This window comes from Balaenoptera musculus, chromosome 20 (assembly GCF_009873245.2).
Source record: "Balaenoptera musculus isolate JJ_BM4_2016_0621 chromosome 20, mBalMus1.pri.v3, whole genome shotgun sequence".
NCBI classification, from domain to species: domain Eukaryota; kingdom Metazoa; phylum Chordata; class Mammalia; order Artiodactyla; family Balaenopteridae; genus Balaenoptera; species Balaenoptera musculus.
Genome location: NC_045804.1, coordinates 34,708,162 through 34,729,695, shown reverse-complemented (window position 1 = coordinate 34,729,695; position 21,534 = coordinate 34,708,162). Strand labels below are relative to the sequence as shown.

Genomic DNA, 21,534 nt, shown 5'->3' with positions numbered 1-21,534 from the left:
AGTCGTTTTTTTTTTTTGCTGCACGTGGGCTTTCTCCAGTTGCAGTGAGCGGGGGCTACTCTTTGTTGTGATGCGCGGGCTTCTTATTGCGGTTGCTTCTCTTGTGGAGCACGGGTTCTAGGCGCGGGCTTCAGTAGTTGCAGTATGTGGGCTCAGTAGTTGTGGCCCACGGGCTCTGGGGCAGGTGGGCTTCAGTAGTTGTGACGTGTGAGCTTAGTTGCTCTGTGGCACGTGGGATCTTCCCGGAGCAGGGATCGAACCCATGTCCCCAGCATTGGCAGGCGGATTCTTAACCACTGCACCACCAGAGAAGTCCCAATTTTAGTCATTTTTGATAGGTGTGTAGTGATATCTCATTGTGGTTTTAATTTACATTTCCCTATTGGCTAATGATGTTGAACATCTTTTCATTTGCTTAATTTGCCATAGGCATATCCTCATTGGTGAAATTTCTCTTCATGTTTTTTGCCTATTTTCTAATTGGAATTTTTTTGATGGTAAAATATAACCATTTCTCAGGGCAGTTCAGTGGCATTAAATATTCTTTTTTTTTTTGTCTGCGTTGGGTCTTGCTGCCTGTGGGCTTTCTCTAGTTACAGCAAGCGGGGGCTACTCTTCGTTGCGGTTCGCGGGCTTCTCACTGCGGTGGCTTCTCTTGTTGAGGAGCACGAGCTCTAGGCTCATGGGCTTCAGTAGTTGTGGCTCGCGGGCTCTAGAGCACAGGCTCAGTAGTTGTGGTGCACGGGCTTAGCTGCTCCGTAGCATGTGGGATCTTCCTGGATCAGGGCTCAAAGCTGTGTCCCCTGCATTGGCAGGCGGATTCTTAACCACTGCACCACCAAGGAAGTCCCAAGTATTCATACTGTTGTGCAGCCATCACCACCATCTATCTTCAGTGCTTTTTTTCATCTTCCCAAACTAAACTCTATACCCATTAAACAATAACGTTCACTTTCCCCCTAGCAACTACTGTTGAGTTTTGAGAGTTCTTTACATATTAGATACCAGTCCTTTGTTGGATTTGGATACATGCTTTGCAAATACTTTCTCCCACTCTGTAGCTTGTCTTCTCCCACTCTGTAGCTTGTCTTTTCATATTCTTAACAGGGTCTTTTGCCAATCAGAAGTTTTTAATCTTTCAACAGTGTTTTGTAATTTTCAGAGTATATGTTTTACACATCTTTTGTTTAATTCATTCCTAAGTATCTTATTATTTTTTATGCTATTGTAAATGCAATTGACTTTTCTTTTTAAATTTCCTTTGTGGATTGTTCTTTTGCAACTACATGAAAATCCAGTTGATTTTTGTATCCTGCAACATTGCTAACTCGTTTATTAGTTCAAATAGATTTTTAATGGATTCTTTAGGTTTTTCTATATACAGTATTACATCTGTAAATAGATTTAGTTTTACTTCTTTTTTTCCAATTTGGGTGCCTTTTATCTCTTTTTGTTGCATAAGTTCACTGCACAGAATGTTGAATAGAATTGGTGGTAGTGGACATTCTTCTTTTTTTAAAAAATAGATTTATTTATTTATTTATTTATTTATTTTGGCCGCATCGGGTCTTTGTTGCTGCACGTGGGCTTTCTCTGGTTGCGGCGAGTGGGGCTCTTCGTTGCGGTGCACGGGCTTCTCATTGCAGTGGCTTCTCTTGTTGCGAAGCACGGGCTTTAGGCGCGTGGGCTTCAGTAGTTGTGGTACGCAGGCTCAGTAGTTGTGGTTGTGGCTCGTGGGTTCTAGAGCGCAGGCTCAGGAGTTGTGGCACGGGGGCTTAGTTGCTCCACGGCATGTGGGATCTTCCCAGACCAGGGATCGAACCCGTGTCCCCTCCATTGGCAGGCGGCTTCTTAACCACTGCGGGGAGTGGACATTCTTTCTTGTCTTGTTCCTGATATTAGAGGGAAAGCATTCAGTCTTTCACCATTAAGTGTGATGTTAGCTGTGGGTTTTCCATAGATGCCCTTCTAGTCCTGGTTTATTGAGTGTTTTTATTATGAAAGGGTATTGGATTTTGTCATATTCTCCTTCTGCATCTATTCAGATGATCATGTAGTGTTTTTTTTTTATTCTGTTGGTATGGTGTTTTACATTAGTTGATTTTCAGATTCTAAACCAACTTTGTATTCCTTGGTTAAATTCTACTCTGCCATGGTGTGTAATTCTTTTTATGTTTTGCTGGATTCCATTTGAGAGTATTTTTTTATGTTCTTAATAGTGTTACACCTTTCTCTGTGGCTCTGTTTTTAGAGCCTGCTTCCTCCTGCAGGCAAAATCTCTGAGCCAGAGCTCTGAAGCTGGAGTGAGCACAAAGGTGTGCTTATTTCTCCCACTTTAGATGCTGACCCATTGTGGATGGGCGAGTTGGGGGCTATAGCCTCAGATCTTTTCAGTTTGTCTTCTCAGGCCTGGGACTTCTGCTTTATGAGTGAATTGGGGCAATGGGGATCTGGGCCCCAGTTACCTCAGCATGCTGCATCCAAGGTAGAGCCTTGGGTCTGGGTAGAAGAAGGGAATCCCTACCTCTTGGCCACATACACCTGACTTTAGCCTCAGCCACAGGTAGCTGGGAACAGGATGAGAAATGCTGATGTCTTGCTCCTCCTGGGAATATAGCCCTTCTATTGGGGAGCTGTGGGAAGTGGGAGCCCTATGTTCTTGGCTGCACCAGTCTGAAGTGGAATTTCTGTATCACTGAATGGGGTGGGGAGTGGTCTTGGTTCAAGTACCACAGACTCACTGTTGTTACCAAATTTTAGTACATTTTCTTGAGGAAATGTTTTCATTTGCTATATGCTCTTAGAACCATTTCCAGAGTCTCTAAATGGTTGTTTTAAAAAATAATTTTCACCAATGTCACTGGAAAGCAGATCAGTAGAGCTCCTCGTGCTGTCAGTCCGGGAACTGATTTTAAGACTTCTTTAAATACTCAAAACTAGCACTGATTAGTGCTATTCCATGTAGTACTTTGTCATTTAAAATAAGGTGATTGTGTTTTGACAGACAACACCCTCTCTTCTGAAATAGTATTTTAAGAAAATAGTGTTTAGTCACATACAGTAATTTAAACATCTTTCTTAACCTTAAAGTGTACTTTGTTAAGCCTAATTTACTACCATTAAGTTACGAATTCTTTGAAGCTATAATCTCTTCTGCTTACAATGGTTCTCAGATTTTCTAGTTTAAAAATTAAATGTTGCCAACCTATCTTGGTATTTTAAAAAGGTAGATTGAACATTAATAATACTGCCCATACATGTGATAATGACAGAAGTCTTTTCCCTCAATTTTGTATTTAGAAATATTCTATTACTTCACAGGAGAAAGCTATACACAATTGTTACGAAGTTCACTGAGGTGTGACAAGTAATGTTAATTGTACTTACTATGTGGAATGATGAATTTTGTATATTCTTAGGTCTGGAGAAAATGATGTGGAATACAACAACATGGAATTGGAAGAGGGAGAACTCATGGAAGATGCAGCTGCAGCAGGACCTCCAGGTACTGAGGCCAGGCTCCACAAGCTGTTCTGCCTTCTCTTTGCTCTTCTCTGAATGTATCATATTTTGATATGTGGCAGCCATTGCTCTACATGGTTCATGGTGTTAGAAGGACTATATTTTATGTATGGATTTTAGAGTGAATTACTAATAGTATTTAAAACAGTAATAATAGCTAAAATTTGATGTGTTCTTATGTACCAGGCACTGTGCAGAAGCACTTTATGTGTACCTTATCTCATTTGCCTATAAAATTCTTGGAGATAGGTTTTAATATTATCTTCTTTTTATAGCTGTAGAAACTGACGTGTAAAGGAATTAAGCAACTTGCTGTCTTTTCACAATTAAGTAAATGGAAGAGAGGAATTAGAGTTTTCAGTTTATTTGAATCCAAAGCTCATCATCTTATCTACTTTTATATACTTAACTGTCTTTTTACAATACGTAAGTCTTACTTGTATATCTATCTCAATTACAAGAATAATCTGAATAGAATTGTTGAATCTTTGACTTACAAAGGACCTTTTGAGAACTCATTTTATATGTGGAAAGAACTCAGAGATTTAGTTGCTTAGATCACATAGGTAGTTGTTGGTATAGCCAGACTAGAACCTCACATCGTCTTCGTGGACCCAGTTTTTTGCCAAAGTACACTGCTCCTCCTAGGATAACCTAACTTAAATAGTAGGTGTTTCTTTTGTGTTCTTGGACCTATTTAACTAAGCATGGGAATCTTGGCTAGAACAATTATCAGCTAGTTTGTACTGCTTCTACTTTACCGGTGCTGCGTCGGGTCTTAGTTGCGGCATGCCGGATCTTTTGTTGTGGCGTGTGGGTTTCTCTCTAGTTGTGGCATGCAGGCTCCAGAGCACGTGGGTTTTGTTGCCCCACGACATGTGGGATCTTAGCTCCCCAACCAGGGATCGAACCCGTGTCCCCTGCATTGGAAGGTGGATTCTTAACCACTGGACCACCAGGGAAGTCCCCCATACTGTTTGGATGACTGTAGCTTTGTCGTGTAGTTTGAAATCAGGAAGTATGATACCTCCAGCTATGTTCTTTCTCATGATTGCTTTGGCTCTTCAGGGTCTTTTGTGTTTCCATACAAATATTAAGATTGCCTTGGGTAGTATGGTCATTTTAACAATATTAATTTTTCCTATCTATGAGCACAGTGTAGCTTTCCATTTGTGTTGTCTTCAGTTTCTTTCATCAATGTCTTAACAGTTTTCAGAGTGCAACTCTTTTATCTCCTTGGTTAGATTTATTCCTGGGTATTTTTTTCTTTTTAATGAAATTGTAAATGAGATTATTTTCTAATTTCTCCTTCTGATAGTTTGTTACTAGAGTATAGATATGCAACAGATTTTTGTTTTGTATTAATTTTGTATCCTGAAACTTTCCTGAATTTGTTGAAGAGTTCTAGTAGTTTTTTGGTGGCATCTTTAGGGTTTTCTATGTATAGTATCATGTCATCTGCAAACAGTGACAGTTTTACTTCTTCCTGTCCAATTTGGATTTTTAAAAAATTTTTCTTCTTGTCTAATTGCTGTGGCTAGGACTTCCAGTATTATGTTGAATAAAAGTGGTGAGAGTGGACATCCTTGTCTTGTTCCTGATCACAGAGGAAATGCTTTCATCTTTTCACTGTTGAGTATGATGTGAGCTGTGAGCTTGTTATATATGGCCTTTATTATGTTGGGATATGTTCCCTTTATACCCACTTTGTTTATAGTTTTTAATCATAAATGGATGTTGAATTTTGTCAGAAGCTTTTCTTGCATTTCTTCATATGAGCAATTTTTATTCTGTAATTTGTTAATGTGGTGTATCACATTGATTGAGCCATCCTTGCATCCCTGGGATAAATCCCACTTGATCACAGTGTCTGATCTTTTTAATGTTTTGTTGAATTTTGTTTGCTAAAGTTTTGTTGAGCGTTTTTGTTACTACGTTCATCATTGATATTGGTCTGTAATTTTCTTTTCTGGTGGTGTCTTTGGTTTTGGTATCAGAGTGGTGCTGGCCTCATATAATGAGTTTGGAAGCATTACTTCTTTTTCAATTTTTTGGAATAGTTTGAAAAGAATAGGTGTTAACTCTTCTTTAAATGTTTGGTAGAATTCACCTGTGAAGCCATATGGTGTTGGACTTTTGTTTGTTGGGAGTTAAGTTTTTTTATTACTGATTCAGTTGAAATTTTATTACTGGTAATCGGTCTGTTCCTAATTTTCTATTTCTTCCTGATTCAGTCTTGGGAGACTGTACATTTCTAGTAATAATCCATTTCTTCTAGGTTGTCCATTTTATTGGCATATAATTGTCTCTAGTAATCTCTTATGATCTGATGAGTCTCTTTGTATTTCTGTTGTGTCAGTTGGAACTATTTCTTTCCTTCTACTAACTTTGGGTTTTGTTTTTTCGTTTTCTTTTTTTTTCTAGTTCCTTTAGGTGTAAGGTTATGTTATTTATTTGAGACTTTTCTTACTTCCCGAGGTAGGCTTGTATTGCTGTAAACTTTTCCCTTAGTATTGCTTTTGCTGTGTTCCGTAGATTTTTGGATCATTGTGTTTCTGTTTTCATTTGTCTCCAGGTATTTTTTTATTTCCTCTTAGATTTCTTCAGTTGTTCAGTAGCATATTGTTTAGCGTTCACGTGTTTGTGTTGTTTGCAGGTTTTTTCTTGTAGTTGATTTCTAGTCTCTTAGTGTTGTGGTCGGAAAAGATGCTTGTTATGATTTCATTCTTAAATTTCCTGAGACTTGTTTTGTGGCCTAGCATGTGATCTGTCCTGGAGAATAATGTTCCCTGTGCACTTGAAAAGAATGTGAACTCTGCTGCTTTTGGGTAGGATGTTCTGTATATAGAGATCTATATCTATATATCTCTATTAAGTCCATCTAATAGATGGACTAATGTGTCATTTAAGACCAGTGGTCTAATGTGTCATTTAATGCCAGTGTTTCCTTATTGATTTTCTGTCTGGATGATCTATCCATTGATGTAAATGGGGTGTTAAAGTCTCCTACTATTATTGTGTTACTGTCAATTTCTCCCTTTATGTCTATTAACATTTGCTTTATGTATTTAGGTGCTCCTACGTTGGGTACATATTTATTTACAATTGTTATATCTTCTTGCTGGATTGATCCCCTTATCATTACATATTAACCTTCTTTGTCTTTGTTATGGACTTTGTTTTAAGTCTGTTTTGTATGATGTAGATATTGCTACCCCAGGTTTCTTTTCATTTCCGTTTCCATGGAATACCTTTTTTTATCCTGTCACTTTCAGTCTGTGGGTGTTTTTAGATCTGAAGTGAGTCTTGTAGGCACATATATATGGGTCTTGTTTTTGTATCCCCTGGGCCACTCTGTGTCTTTTGATTGGTGGGTTTAGTCCATTTACGTTTAAAGTAACTACTGATAGATATGTACTTATTGCCTTTTTGTTAATAGTTTTCTGTTTCTGTATTTCTTTTTTGTTCCATTCTTCTTTTGCTCTCTTCCCTTATGATTTGATGACTATCTTTAGTGTTAGTTTGGATTTCTTTCTCTTTTTTGTGTGTGTATCTATGGCTTTTTAGTTTGTGGTTACCATGAGGTAACACACACACACATACAGACAGGCACATGATTATTTTAAATTGCTGATTTCTTAAGTTTGAACACATTCTAACAACCCTGAATTTTTATTCCCCTCCCTACCCCCACTCCATGTTTAATGTTTTTGTGTTATATTTTACCTCTTTTGTTTTGTGTACCTCTTAACTGCTTATTGTGGACCTAATAAGCTTTTATCCTTCGTACTTGCCTTATAAGTGTTTGATCTACTACAATTAAGATGTTAAGATGTCCGTTAAACAGGAGATCTTTCTTATACAGACGCCTAGGTATATAGTAAAATAGTATTTACTAAATTTAATTTTTTAGATAGTATTAAATAATGATATAGCTTAAAACAAATATTTAGTGACTCAGGTGGCCTCATTCCCATAAGAATTGCTTTTAGTTTATTCAGTTATTTTCTTTTAGTTGCAAGAGAAATTAGGCTTAATAATACGTGCTGAAAAGGGTTTTAAATATTTTTCTAATGTAGAACATTAGCTAGTTGAATCAGCTGAGTATGAAAAATCTATTCTGTCGATATAATTGCCTGTCATGTGTAACTTATGAAACACTGCAATAATACTTCTAATTTGAGAACTAAAAAGTTTTGGCAGTATAATACATTTGTAAAACAAATTGACATTGTATAAAGTTATTACTCAAAACATCTGTTATATATTTCAGGTTAAAGATTTTTAAGGTTACTTATTCCACAAATGTTTAATGAATACCCACTAGGTATCAGCCATTGTGTTGTTCATTGGGTTTATAAAATGAATGAGCATCACTTTTGCAGCACTAGTCATTGTAAAACTTTGTGGTTATAAATATAGATACAGGGTGACACCAAAAATGGAAAGAACAGCTAATTGGAAATGGGTGAAAAAAGGTTTCAAAGAGAGAGACTGATGCTTGATCTTTCTCTTTAAAGATGAGCTAAGAGTTCGTTAGGCGAACAGGGAAATAATGAGATTAAAGAGCAAAGGCATTCTAGGCAGAAGTTGCAGCATTGTCCTTTTTGGGAACTTCAGATATTTGAGAGTTTAGTTTATATGGGGGCATGCCAGTGTGAGATTGGTAAGCAGGAACAAGATTAGGTAATGGAAAGTCTTATTTGCCAGACTAAGGAATTTGGGCTTTAAAGTTCTTTTCTTTCTTTTTTTTTTTAAATAAATAAATGTGCATTGGGTCTTCGTTGCTGCGCGTGGGCTTTTCTCTAGTTGCAAAGAGCAGGGGCTACTCTTTGTTGTGGTGTGCAGGTTTCTCATTGCGGTGGCTTCTCTTGTTGTGGAGCATGGACTCTAGGTGCACGGGCTTCAGTAGTTGTGGCACGCAGGCTCAGTAGTTGTGGCGCACAGGCTTAGTTGCTCCGCGGCACATGGGATCTTCCCAGACCAGGGCTCGAACCTGTGTCCTGCATTGGCGGGTGGATTCTAACCACTGCGCCACCAGGGGAGTCCCCATTAAAGGTCTTTAAAAGCGAATGTGATCAGATTTGTCTTTATAGTGGAAAATGGATGAGATAAGATTAGTTAGAAAACTACCGTGGTGGGCTTCCCTGGTGGCGCAGTGGTTGAGAATCTGCCTGCCAATGCAGGGGACATGGGTTCGAGCCCTGGTCTGGGAAGATCCCACATGCCGCGGAGCAACTAAGCCCGTGAGCCACAACTACTGAGCCTGAGCGTCTGGAGCCTGTGCTCCGCAACAAGAGAGGCCGCGATAGTGAGAGGCCCGTGCACCGTGATGAAGAGTGGCCCCCACTTGCTGCAACTAGAGAAAGCCCTCGCACAGAAACGAAGACCCAACACAGCCATAAATAAATAAATAAAATTTAAAAAGAAAAAAGAAAACTGCCACGGGAATTCCCTGAGAGTCCAGTGGTTAGGACTCCGTGCTTTCACTGCTGAGGGCACGGGTTCAGTCCCTGGTTGGGGAATTAAGATCCTATAAGCTGTGTGGCAGAAAGAGAGAAAGAGAGAGAGAGAGAAGGAAGGAAGGAAAGAAGGAAAGGAGGAAAGAAAGAAAAAGAAAAAAAGAAAATAACTATCTCAATATTCCAGGAGAGAAATTTTCAGGGCCTAAAATAAGGTAATAGCAGACAAGGTAAAGAAGAAGAAACCTTTTGAGAGATGTTAAATAGTATCTGCACAACTTGGGAGTGTCTTACTGGATTGGATGGAGTTGGTGGAGATGTGGGGATGATACTTAACGTTTCTAGGTTAGCCCGTGCTATTACATAAGTGAATGAGTCAAGGAGCAGAAGATGGTATATTCCGTTTGATCCATGTTGATCTTGAGAGGCCTACGGGACCCCCATGTATTGATCTCCAGACCCGTATAACTGGCTGCTTAGAAGACCACAGGTGTGCAGTCTGGTCTATTAATGTATATTGCTTTTTTAAAATAAGTATCAATGTTTATTCATTAGAATAAGTGAATTAATTAAAAATATTATTCAAAAGATTTATCCATAATATATAAAGAACTTTTACAAATCAATAAGAAAAAGATAAGACAGGGGCTTCCCTGGTGGCGCAGTGGTTGAGAATCTGCCTGCTAATGCAGGGGACACGGGTTCGAGCCCTGGTCTGGGAAGATCCCACATGCCACGGAGTGGCTGGGCCCGTGCGCCACAATTACTGAGCCTGCGCGTCTGGAGCCTGTGCCCCGCAACAGGAGGGGCCGCGATAGTGAAAGGCCCGCGCACCGCGATGAAGAGCGGTCCCCGCACCGCAATGAAGAGTGGCCCCCGCTTGCCGCAACTGGAGAAAGCCCTCGCACGAACCGAAGACCCAACACAGCCATAAATAAATAAATAAATGAATAAAGTAGCTATAAAAAAAACAAAGCTTTAAAAAAAAAAAAAAAAAAAAAAAAAGATAAGACAACCTCTTAGTAAAAAAGACAAAAGACAAGAATAGACACTTCACAAAGGAGGCTGTCTAGATGACCAGTACACATTTTTAAAGGTGCTCAGCCTCTTTTGTCAGAGAAACGCAAATTGTGATGTGTCCCAGTGTGGATCTCTTGAGTTTCTTTATCCTACATGAAGTTTGTTGAGTTGAGTTTTTTGGATGTTTAGATTAATAGATTTCATTATATGTGGGAAATTTTTATCCATTTTTCTTCAAATAATATTCTTTCTTCTCCTCTCTAACTCCCATTATGTGTATGTTGGTACACTTGGTGGGGTTCCACAGGTCTCTGAGATTCTGTTCATTCTCTTTTTCATGAAATGCCAGATAAAAACCACATTATGATACCATTGCATACCCACTGTAATGGCTAATACATTTTAAACTGGCAATATTAAATATTGAAAGCATTTGGAGAGATGGAAACTCTCATAGCCTGCTGGTAGGAATGAAAATTGATACCACTCCTTTGGAAAACTGTTGGGCAATATGGGCTGAAGCTGAACAAACACATCCTATGGCTTTCCCAGTTCCAACAGAGTGGGAGGTGGTGTTTGCCAGTCGAATTTTACAAGATAATTCAGAGCAGCATTGTTCTTTTTCAGGTGGTTTTGTTTTCTTGTGTTTTTAATTAAAAAAATATAAATGTAATTTATAACAAAGTAAAGGATGTGAAAAACTAGAGAAGACTAGAAAGGTAGTTTGGGTCTAGACTGTGTAGAACCTTGAATGTCATGCTAATGCATATAGGCACAGAGCTTAGATAGATCAATGTAATATTTTAGCAGGATTAATCTGGCTTGGCTTAGGAGGAGAGGATCCATTTTCTTTTTTATGAGGTGGTGTTTTTTTTTTCCCGAGTGAAGTTCAAGAGCAGATATCTGCTTATAAGTTCAGTAGCTTTATTCCTAGTAGCCAAAAGCTAAAAGCCACCCAAATTCTTTCCTAATAGTAATAAGGAAAGAAACTGGATATATTCACATTTTGGAGCCCTGCACAGAAATAATGAAAATGAATAAACTACTATATAGAGTAATAGAGATGAATCTTATGAATATCATGTTGAGCAAAGAAGCAGGATATGAGTACAGCTCTATCATTACATTTATGTGAAGTTCTAAAACAGGCAAAACTAATCTATGGTGTTTAACTCTGGATGGAAGTTACCTTTGAGGAGGAAGGTTAGTGAGCAATTTTCGGAGGCATGGAGGAATTTTGGGGTGCCATTAATTTGTGACCATACACTAGGCTGTATACTTATGTATGAGACAGATATACACACAAACACACACACCCAGAATGATGGCAGTGTTAGCTCTGAGAGAGAGAAACTGAAATAGATGCTAAAGTCTTTGATGCCCGTGGATGAATGTGATAGTGAGTAGAAAGGATGGGAACATGGGAGGAGGGAGTAGCTGAAGGGCATGAACCACAGAGGAAGGGAGTTTTTGTTCATTGGCGAGAGTAGTGACCTGGATGAATGGTTAGAAACAGAAGACTGTTAATGCTCCTTTCTGTACTGGGGGTCCATTTAACACAGGAGAATGAGCAACTTTTGTTTTTAAAGAAGAACTAGATATCCGGGCGGTAGATACCATACTCTGGGCTACTGAGTTTATTTACTAAACAATCAGAACCACCTGAGTAGCTTTTTGGAAAAAGGTCCTGGATCCCACTCTAATATTCTCGTTCAGTACATCTGGAGTAGGGCCAAGAATTTTAAAAATTCCTCCAACTGACTGATATGCAGCCTGATTCGGGAACTCCCTAGTAAAGGAAAAGGGCTAAGAAACAGTTTCAAGGTGGAGGGGGGATAGTTTTCTGCCTTTTAAAATAGGAGTTGCAGTGGGTACAGGGGCTAAAAGAAAAATTGGCAATGGGATAATCCTTAGAAGAGGAAGAGGATGGGGACTTCCCTGGTGGCGCAGTGGTTAAGAATCCGCCTGCCAGTGCAGGGGACACGGGTTTGAGCCCTGGTCCAGGAAGATCCCACATGCCGCGGAGCAACTAAGCCCGTGTGCCACAACTACTGAGCCTGCGCTCTAGAGCCCACAAGCCACAACTACTGAAGCCCGTATGCCCAGAGCCCGTGCTCCGCCACAGGAGAAGGCACTGCAATGAGAAGTCCGCGCACTGCCACGAAGAGAAGCCCCCGCTCGCCACAAGTAGAGAAAGCCCACACGCGGCAACGAGGACCCAATGCAGCCAAAAATAAATAAATAAAATAAATAAATTAAAAAAAAAAAAAAAGGAAGAGGATGAAGAAGTAGGAGAAGGTAAGGACATAAGAATGTGAACATAGATGAAAAACATATAAGTAAATAACTGGCCTGAAGCTTCTGAATAACTAAACTTCTCTCCTAAGTTTTTCTTTTTTTTTCCCCCCAGATCTCTTTGGAAACACTCATGAATAGTCAGAACCTGATTATTTCATGCTATTTTTATATTATCTACTTTAAGACTTTGCTGCATGTAACATTATTTAATGTTGTGTTTCTTTAGAATATATTTAAATAGCTTTATTTAAGGAGGTCAGTTTTAACCAACATTTCCATACCTAATACTTGTTAGGCGTTGTACTAGGCGCTGGAGAGAAGTCAGATGGTTTCCTTGGCTTAAGGAGCTTATTAGTTCAATACAGGTAATACAGAGATGACATTATTTTCAGATGTCTATATTATGCATCAGTCATTAACAAGGTAAGTCTGAAATGTTCAAATTGTGCTTCAGTATTTAAGCAAACTAGAAAAAATGTCTGCCAAACCGTCATGACCTGAGCATTTTGCTGTCCAGAGACCGGAGAAGGCTTCTGCTATTTTGGTGTCTAGTTCCTTGGGATCTGTTATACCAGGGAGCTTGACTTTTATCCAAGACCGCTGGGCTATGCGATATATTCTCCTTTTCCTTACCCTCATACCCCTAACCATATATACTGTACACATTATCACCTTTTTATTTCTAGGGTTCAGGATGGGGTTGAGGATTACACCTGAATTTTGAGTAGTAATGAGGCCAGTCGTCAGTCACTGTTCTTTGTACACCTCTCTGGGCAATATGGTTTCTTCTCTGTGCTTCTTACCATGAACACCAACTCCTAAGAGGTCCATAGACAAGTATTCAAACAACATCAGCCAGTTTACTTTTTCTTTCTTTCTTATTAAATTTGTCCAATTATATAGCTTTCATTTTCTACATCTCCTTCTTTTGCAGGTAGTAACCATGGCTATATGGGTGCCAGTAGCAGAATGTCAAGAAGAGCACATTTATGCTCTGCTGCTACCAGTAGTTTATTAGACATTGATCCTTTAATATTAATACATTTGTTGGACCTTAAGGACCGGAGCAGTATGGAAAATTTGTGGGGCTTACAGCCTCGCCCACCTGCTTCACTTTTGCAGCCCACAGGTAAAATATTAACAATAATTTCCCATTTTTCTGTGCTTCTCCAAAAGAACTCTTAAATTTGAACCCAGGTATCTTAAGTGTTGGAACATGATATGTTTCTGTAGCAAATTGATTTTTCATTGCATGTTATAAAAATATGTCAATCAAATCAATTTGTTGTTGTTATTGTTCAAAGGTGTTTTGTGCAAAAATAATGTCAAAATGCCTGTAAGAAGGTTTTTATATGATTTGCCTTTTAGATTGTGACTGATTGACAGTTTGATCCATATGAAGTACAGTTGTCCTCTTTCTGAATGGACTTCAAGTTTTGCAGGCTTCATGAATACACTAACTTCTTATTGGAACTGTGTCTAAGTTAAAAATAGAAAAAGAAGGTTTACTCATGTTTTGATGTTTAATAGCCTAAAAATATATACCAATTAGCAGTATTTTTTTTGAAAAATTATTTGTTAAAGAGGAGTTACATTTGTGTTACTGTAATACAATGTATACACATACACAATTTAGATGTATAGTCAACCCTGGACTTTCTGAAACTTTTAGACATAGGCATTTACTTTAAAATGACACATTTTAAAAACCGTTTTTGTTGGAAAGCTTCCTAAAATATACTGAACATTTTTCTTTCTTTTTTTTTTTTTAAAGGAATATTTATATTTTGGCTGTGTTGGGTCTTTGTTGCTGTGTGCGGACTTTCTCTAGTTGCAGCAAGCAGGGCCTATTCTTCATTGCAGTGCACGGGCTTCTCATTGCAGTGGCTTCGCTTTGTTGTGGAGCACGGGCTCTAGGAGCACAGACTTCAGTAGTTGTGGCACGTGGGCTCAGTAGCTAGGTCTCGCGGGCTCTAGAGCGCAGGCTCAGTAGTTGTGGTGCACGTGCTTAGTTGCTCCGCAGAATGTGGATGCTTCCCGGACCAGGGATCGAACCCATGTCCCCTGCATTGGCAGGCGGATTCTTAACCACTGTGCCACCAGGGAAGTCCCTACTGAACATTTTCTACTTTCCTAAACAACAGTTACTATACAGATTAAATCAATGATTTACAACAGTGATTTTGATGCTTCTTTAAAGCAGCAGAACTCATTTTTCAAGTAGAGTTTAAGGCAGTGTAGAAAACAGAGAAATAGAGCTGCTCTAGTGGGGGATAGATCAGAGCTTGGATTATTTAGGCCTCTTTTTTCCTAAGGTATACTTCCTGGAAGCCTGGGTCCTCAATCTGACTGTCTCCAATCAGGTTATGAAACAGTTGCGTTTTATCTATGGTCCGAGTACATTTTGTATTATGCCTGTACTCTTGTAGTACTTACCACATTGTATATAATTTTACATTTTTTTTCTGAGGCATTTTTGTTTTAGAAAACTTTTAAAATATAGAAAACTGTAAAGAAGAAAATAAAAATTACGCATAGTTCTTGTGATCAACAAAGAAATACCCTTAAAAAAAAAATCACATTGGCAGAGGTTTTGCTTAAATTATAACCAGTGTTGTTTGCAAAGACCTAGTGAAACAGACAAGTTCTGTTTCTGTAGGTAGATGTATACGTTGGTTTAACCATTTTGAAGGAAAATTTTTTAGTAGGTGTAAAATACCTCTATCCTTTAATCCTGTAACTTCACTTCTAGGAATATATTCCAAAGAGAAAATAATCAGAGTTGTTGAAAATATCCAACAATACAGTTATGGTTGAAAAATTACAGTTTTGCCATGGAATAGCATATTTTATAGGCAGGTAAAATCATGTTTTTGAAAAATATTCAATGTCGTCGGAAAAAAAAGAATGCAGACTCCATAAACAGAGTAAGACCTTGGTTCTCTGAAAGTTTAGCTTTCTGTTAAAATTAATAATATAAATGACATGACTTGAGTTTCACATCCAGGTAATTAAAATGCTGATGACAAGGAGGATGGGGGAAATAGTAGAAAGAGCAAGGCTTGGATTTAAACATCTTGAGTTTGACATCCCAGTGGGATATCACAGTAGAGATGCCCAGTAGACAGCTAAAAATTAAGAACTGGAATACAGGCAGTTATTTGCCTAGAAGTGATACTGACTAATTAAAACTAAGGGAGTAAGATTGCAAAGGGGTGAGTTTCAAGAAAGTTTTTCAAAGAAAAGGGCTAGGGACATAATCATGGTGAATGTCTATTTTTATTGAGTGTGTGGAAGGTGAGTCAGATGAAGAGGCTTTGGAAAGGAGAGAGAACAGAGTCATGGAAGCCAAATGAAAATAACCTTTCTGTGAGAGGATATTTAAAGGCTAATGTTAGAAAAAGGTCCAGCTTTCTTTTTATTAAAAAGATTGCTTGGATTTCGATGTTCATTTTTGATTCTTTGCGTATTCTTTCCTTCTCAATCTGTATACTTTCATTTCCTATTTTTGTCATACTGCATTAGCTAGAACTTCCGGTAGAGATTAAAAAGGAGTGGTGAAAAGGTGTTCCTGATCTTGATGGGAAAGCTTCAAGTTTCTCACCGTAAAGTATGATACTAGCTATAGGTTTTCTTTTTTTTAATAAATTTATTTTATTTTATTTTATTTTATTTTATTTTTAATTTTTGGCTGCGTTGGGTCTTCATTGCTGCACACAGGCTTTCTGTAATTGTGATGAGCAGGCGCTACTCTTCATTGCAGTGTGGTGGCTTCTCTTGTGGTGGAGCACGGCCTCTAAGCACGCAGACTTCAGTAGTTGTGGCACAAGGGCTCGGTAGTTGTGGCTCGTGGGCTCTAGAGTGCAGGCTCAGCAGTTGTGGCACACGGGCTTAGTTGCTCCGCAGCATGTGGGATCTTCCCAGACCAGAGAGCGAACCCGTGTCCTCTGCATTGGCAGGCGGATTCCTAACCACTGCGCCACCAGGGAAGCCCTGTAGGTTTTCCAGAGATATTCTTTATCAAGTTAAGGAAGTTCCCCTTTATTCTGAGGTTTTATCGTGAATGGTTGTTGGATTTTGTCAAATGCTTTTTTTTGCATCTGTTGATATGATGTGATGGATTACATTAATTGATTTTCAGATGTTGAACCAGCCTTGCATACCTGGGATAAATCCCACTTGGTTGTGGTGTATGATTTTTTAAATATGTTGTTGAATTCAGTTTGCTAATATTTTGTTGAGGGTTTTTGGCATCTGTGTTCATCAGAGATACTGGTCTGTAGTTTTCTTGTAATGTCTTTGTCTGGTTTTGGTATTAGAGTAATGCTGACCTCATAGATTGAGTAAGGAAGTGTTCCCTCTGCTTCTTGCAGAGATTGTAGAGAATTTATATAATTTCTTCTTTAAATGTTTGGTAGAATTCACCAGTGGACCAATCTGGGGCCAGATGCTTTCTGTTTTGGAAAGGTATCAGTTACTGATTAAATTTCTTTAATAGATGCAGGCCTATTCATATTGTCTGTTTCTTCTTGTGTGAGTTTTGGCAGATTGCCTTTCAAGGAATTGGTCCATTACATCTAAATTATCAAATTTGTTGGCATAGAGTTGTTCATAGTTTTCCTTTATTATCCTTTTGTTTCTTTGAACACATATTGAGTGAACACCTATCACGTATCAGACTCACTGCAGGTTTTTGTTCTTAACCACTGTGCCATAAAAAGAACATCATAAGGGGCATCAGGGTTTGAACAACAGATAATGTAGCCGAACTAGATTTTAAGGTACATGTAGTGGTAAATAGAAGTGGAAAGTCAAGTTGGATCTGTTCTGTGGAAGGCCTTTCATGCTTGCCTGAGGAATGTATTCATAGTGGACAGTGGGGAGCCATTGTTTCAGTTTAGGAATAGTTTGATTCAAACTGTATTTTAGAAAGCTTGCAGGGCTGAGAAAGCTATCAGACATGAAAATCTAATCAGGGTACAGTTGTAGAAGTTTATTTGTGGTTCCTAGTATGAGAGGACAAATTCCTACATTTCTGTGTATTTTCTCAATCATTATATGCTTAAAAATATGTGGAGCTGGGATAAGGTCTTCAGAATCTTTTGACATTATAAAAGTTCTACTTAACCTCTAGGGAACAGATTAACCTAGGCAATATATAATTAAGATTTTACTTATAGCAAACAGTTATGCTTGTAAAGGTAGAGTTTATGGGACTTGGCAACTAATTGTAACATGGTAAAGAGGACTCTGAAGTGGCTTAGGTGACCAGGAGAAGGATGACAGCATTGACAGATACTGAAGTCTGGAGGAGAAGCTGTGGAGAATTGTCTTTCTTGAAAGGTACAACTGAATGATATGAAAGAAGTGTTATAGATGAGACTCTCAGTTCTATTAACCTTATAACTTGGCAAATTCAGGAAGGCTTCTCATCATCAGTGCAGTAAGTATCCTTAAGTTGTCAGGTTCCTTTGGTGAAGTTCCACAGCACCTTACACTCTCCTGTCTTAGCACTTAACCACACAGTACTGAAGTGGATTGAGAGCTTTGTGAGGGCAAAGACTGGGTGTTCGTCTTGTACACTGTTATATCCCCTGCCTAGCACAGTACTTAGCGTTTGAAACAAACTCAGTAATTGTTTATTAACTGATTTTTCAGATGATGGAGGTTTGTTTAAGTCTGGTTTGTATTTTCCCATTTGGGCTTCCTACTTTTAAAAATTCTTGTCAGTTTCTAGTAATAATAAACTGAACCATGTGGTTCAATACAGGTTTTCATATTTAAGTCCAGGTAGATGTGGGGTGGGAGATGGGAGCCACAAAGATTTTATTTAGCAAAACGTTTTGAGTTTTTTGTGCCATAGGCTGCTCGGCCTGGAATATAAAGATCACTAAGATGTAATCTCAGCCCTTAAGTTGTTCACATTCTACATGTTTGTCTTCCTTACTGTAATGTGTAAGTGCTGCAGTAGAAGTGGACTCCCTGTGCTCCACAAAATTAGGTGAGAATTGATTTGAAAGAAGGGGAGCAGTTGGTGGTTTAGGTGCCTGAAGAAGGAGACATTTCAGATTATACCTGATGAGTTTGGGTTAGCAGAGCAAAGGAAAGAGGACATGTGAAAAGGATGAAAGCGAGATAGAACATGGCTGGTATGTTAGAGATGCAAACAGTTCCAAAAGATTGGATATGTTTGGGATAGAGGCAGAAGATAAAGCCACTGAAGTGAAGGTGGAATCAGATAATGTAGGGCCTTGTGTGCCATGCTGGTGCTTTCCTCAGTGAATCTAAGCGGGAAAGTAATATCTGATTTGGGTTTTAGAAAACTGCCCTGACATCTTGGTGGACAATGGGTTGAATGGGAATGTGCTACGGAGTGTTTTCACAGACATTGAATCTTCTGAGCTTCACAACAGTCCTGTTACATGTATATTATTGTCTTCATTTTACAAATAAATAAGTGGACTCAGAAGTTGGAGGACTTAAAGAAAGTTACAGCAACTAAATGGTAGATCTGCGACCAAATCCTGGATTTCTAAAACCTCTCTCTTATTCTTGCTTTCAACTGCAAGTAACAAAATGCTGCTAATCGTGGCTTAACTAATAAATAATAAAGGCACTTTATTATGCATATTAAGTCTGGAGGTAAGTGATTCCAGGTTCATCAGGTATTTAAAGGCAGGGCAAGGGATGGTCTTCCTGCAGTTCTCTTGCCTCTTCTGTCATGGCAATAAGATGACTGCCACAGCTTCATACATCATTTATTCACAAGAATGTGTCACTAGCAGGAAAGAAAAGACTGGATGGAAAAGAGACTTATTCCGTGATGCTGGAGAGCGAAGTTATTAATATTAAGATCACTGACTTTGGAGGTAGACTCCTTCGTTTGAATTCAAGCTCCTCTACTTATTATCTGTATCACCCAACATAATAAAATCTCCCTATCAGGATAGAAAATCTCTGCCTCCCCTCCCCCCAGCTTTTGGCTGAAACTCTGAGTCATGTGCCCACCCTAAATGCTCAAAGAGGAATGAGCTTAGACCAATCCTAGACTCATATCCTCTGGGTCTGAACAAAGGATGGACCTAACTGTCCAGAGCACACTGCTGCCCACCTAATACCTGAACACAATCTGGGTTCTTTTCGCGTGGTAGAAGCGGGGGGATAGCTGTTGGACACACTACGATGCTACCTTTGCCCTGTTATGTGGCAGTAGATTGTTACAGTGTGTAAGCACGTTCAGGTCTCATTCCGAATTGTTCTTTTGTCTACTTAGGGTACCTGTTGGTCCCCTGTTTGTTGGGGGGGGGGGTGTTATTTTTTTGGGTAGGGAACTTGGTTTCTTTTTGCTTTGAGTCACTCATAATGTTCTTTGATTTCCAAAACATCTACCTCACTTGCTCTTCCTGCATAGAAAGTGTGTGTTTTCCTTGCTCATTCCTCTCTTCTTAATATTTGGGTGGGCGAAAAGAAATTAAAAACAACTTTAACTACTTTCTCTTGGAAGAGAGAAAGCATTGTTAGTTTAGTGGCCGCAAAGACTCAGTGACAAGGAACTAGTTTTTTATGATATTCCATGGCACTTAATAGCTTTATCTACATTGGATGATAGTTCAGTAAATCAATTTTTTAAATTCAGGTAGAATATTTTTTTTATATACTATGTATAGCATATTAGACTAAGTGGCTTCTAGGTTTATGTTTTTTCTGTTTTGTTTGTTTTTTTTTATTGTGAACATAATAAAAGCTCAGTATAGAAAATTTGAGAAAAGTGGAAAAGTATAAAGGAGAAAGCCCAGGCAGTAGGGCAGCTTTTAAAACTTTTAGAAGTAAATACATAATTCAGATTTGAGTGATTATAATGTGACCCAGATTTTAACTTTGTAGGTGTGAAAAGAGTCAGGATACTTGTGTCTATCTTTATTTTCATTAATGGAATTTAACGCATGCTTTTATGTTGATACCACCTAAAGCACCTTAAGTTATTTACACCTCAAATTTGCTTATAGTCACAGTATAGAATGGTTTCATGAATGTTAAAGTCTCTATTAACATGACTTGTCACTTTCTCTCTGAAGCATCATATTCTCGAAAAGATAAAGACCAAAGGAAGCAGCAGGCAATGTGGCGAGTTCCCTCTGATTTAAAGATGCTAAAAAGACTCAAAACTCAAATAGCTGAAGTTCGATGTATGAAAACTGATGTAAAGAATACACTTCCAGAAATAAAAAGCAGCAATGCTGCTTCTGGAGACATGCCGGCAAGCCTTCTTTCTGCTGACCAGGCAGCTCTGGCTGCATGTGGAACCGAAAACTCTAGCAGATTACAGGATTTGGGAATGGAGCTCTTGGCAAAGTCATCAGTTGCCAGTTGTTACATACGAAACTGTAAGTGAAAAAGATCCTATTAGTTTTATTTCTCCATGTGTCATTTGGGAAGCTGGAGGACAGGTTATTTTCAGAATAATAATATTCAAACATCTCCCTCACAATGAATTAAGACTACAAATGCAAACAGCCTTTTCTCCCATCCATAACTGACTCTGTATATTTTCTACTGTGTAATAGAGCTAACATTTCTTGGTTGCTTATTCTATATGGGTCAACAAACAAGAGAAAATCCTTAACCTCGTGGATCTTGCATTCATGTATTCATGTGATAGGAATTGGACATTAAAATGTGTAGACAAGTGAAGATAATTTCAGTTGGTAAAAAGTACGTGAAGGAAACAACAGAGGAGTGAGATGGGCAGAGCAAGTGAGGTGTGTGCTGTTTTCGTTAGGGTAGTCAGAAAGTCTCTCAGGAGGCAACAGGTGAACTGATACCTGAAGGTTGAGAAGGTGGCAGCCATGCAGAGATCTGGGGGAAGCATTCTTCATGGTAAACGGAATGGAAAATGCAAAGTCCCATATAAAGGATTTGCTCTGCATGTTTGAAGGCTCAAAGGAAGACCATTTTGGCTGAACATGGTGAACTAAGCAGAGGCGAGAGTGACAGGAAATAAGTCAGAGAGGTAGGCAGGATCTAGATCAGGTAGGGTCTTATAAGACCTCAATAAGGAGTTTGAGTTTTATTCTGATTTTAGGAGAAAGTCTCTAGAGAATAAAAATCAGGGGGGTGTTTATGATCTGATATACCTTTTTACAGAGATTACTTTCTTTGTTGTGTGGAGAAGGGTCTGAAAAGGGTTGAGTGTGGGAGTTGTGAGACCAGTAAACAGCCTGTAACAATAGCT

At 38.7% G+C, this 21,534-nt stretch overlaps 1 protein-coding gene across 4 annotated transcripts in view; it reads left to right on the top strand.

Moving 5' to 3' along the window:
- Positions 1 to 21,534, top strand: part of TRIM37 (tripartite motif containing 37) — a 118,790-nt gene that overhangs the window by 70,526 nt on the left and 26,730 nt on the right. For all 4 annotated transcript variants that reach the window (XM_036836472.1, XM_036836470.1, XM_036836469.1 and 1 more), the window contains 3 exons: positions 3,420 to 3,505; positions 13,237 to 13,431; positions 20,378 to 20,686. In XM_036836472.1, coding sequence (XP_036692367.1) covers positions 3,420 to 3,505; positions 13,237 to 13,431; positions 20,378 to 20,686 — 590 coding nt within the window. The remainder of the gene's footprint in view (positions 1 to 3,419; positions 3,506 to 13,236; positions 13,432 to 20,377; positions 20,687 to 21,534) is intronic.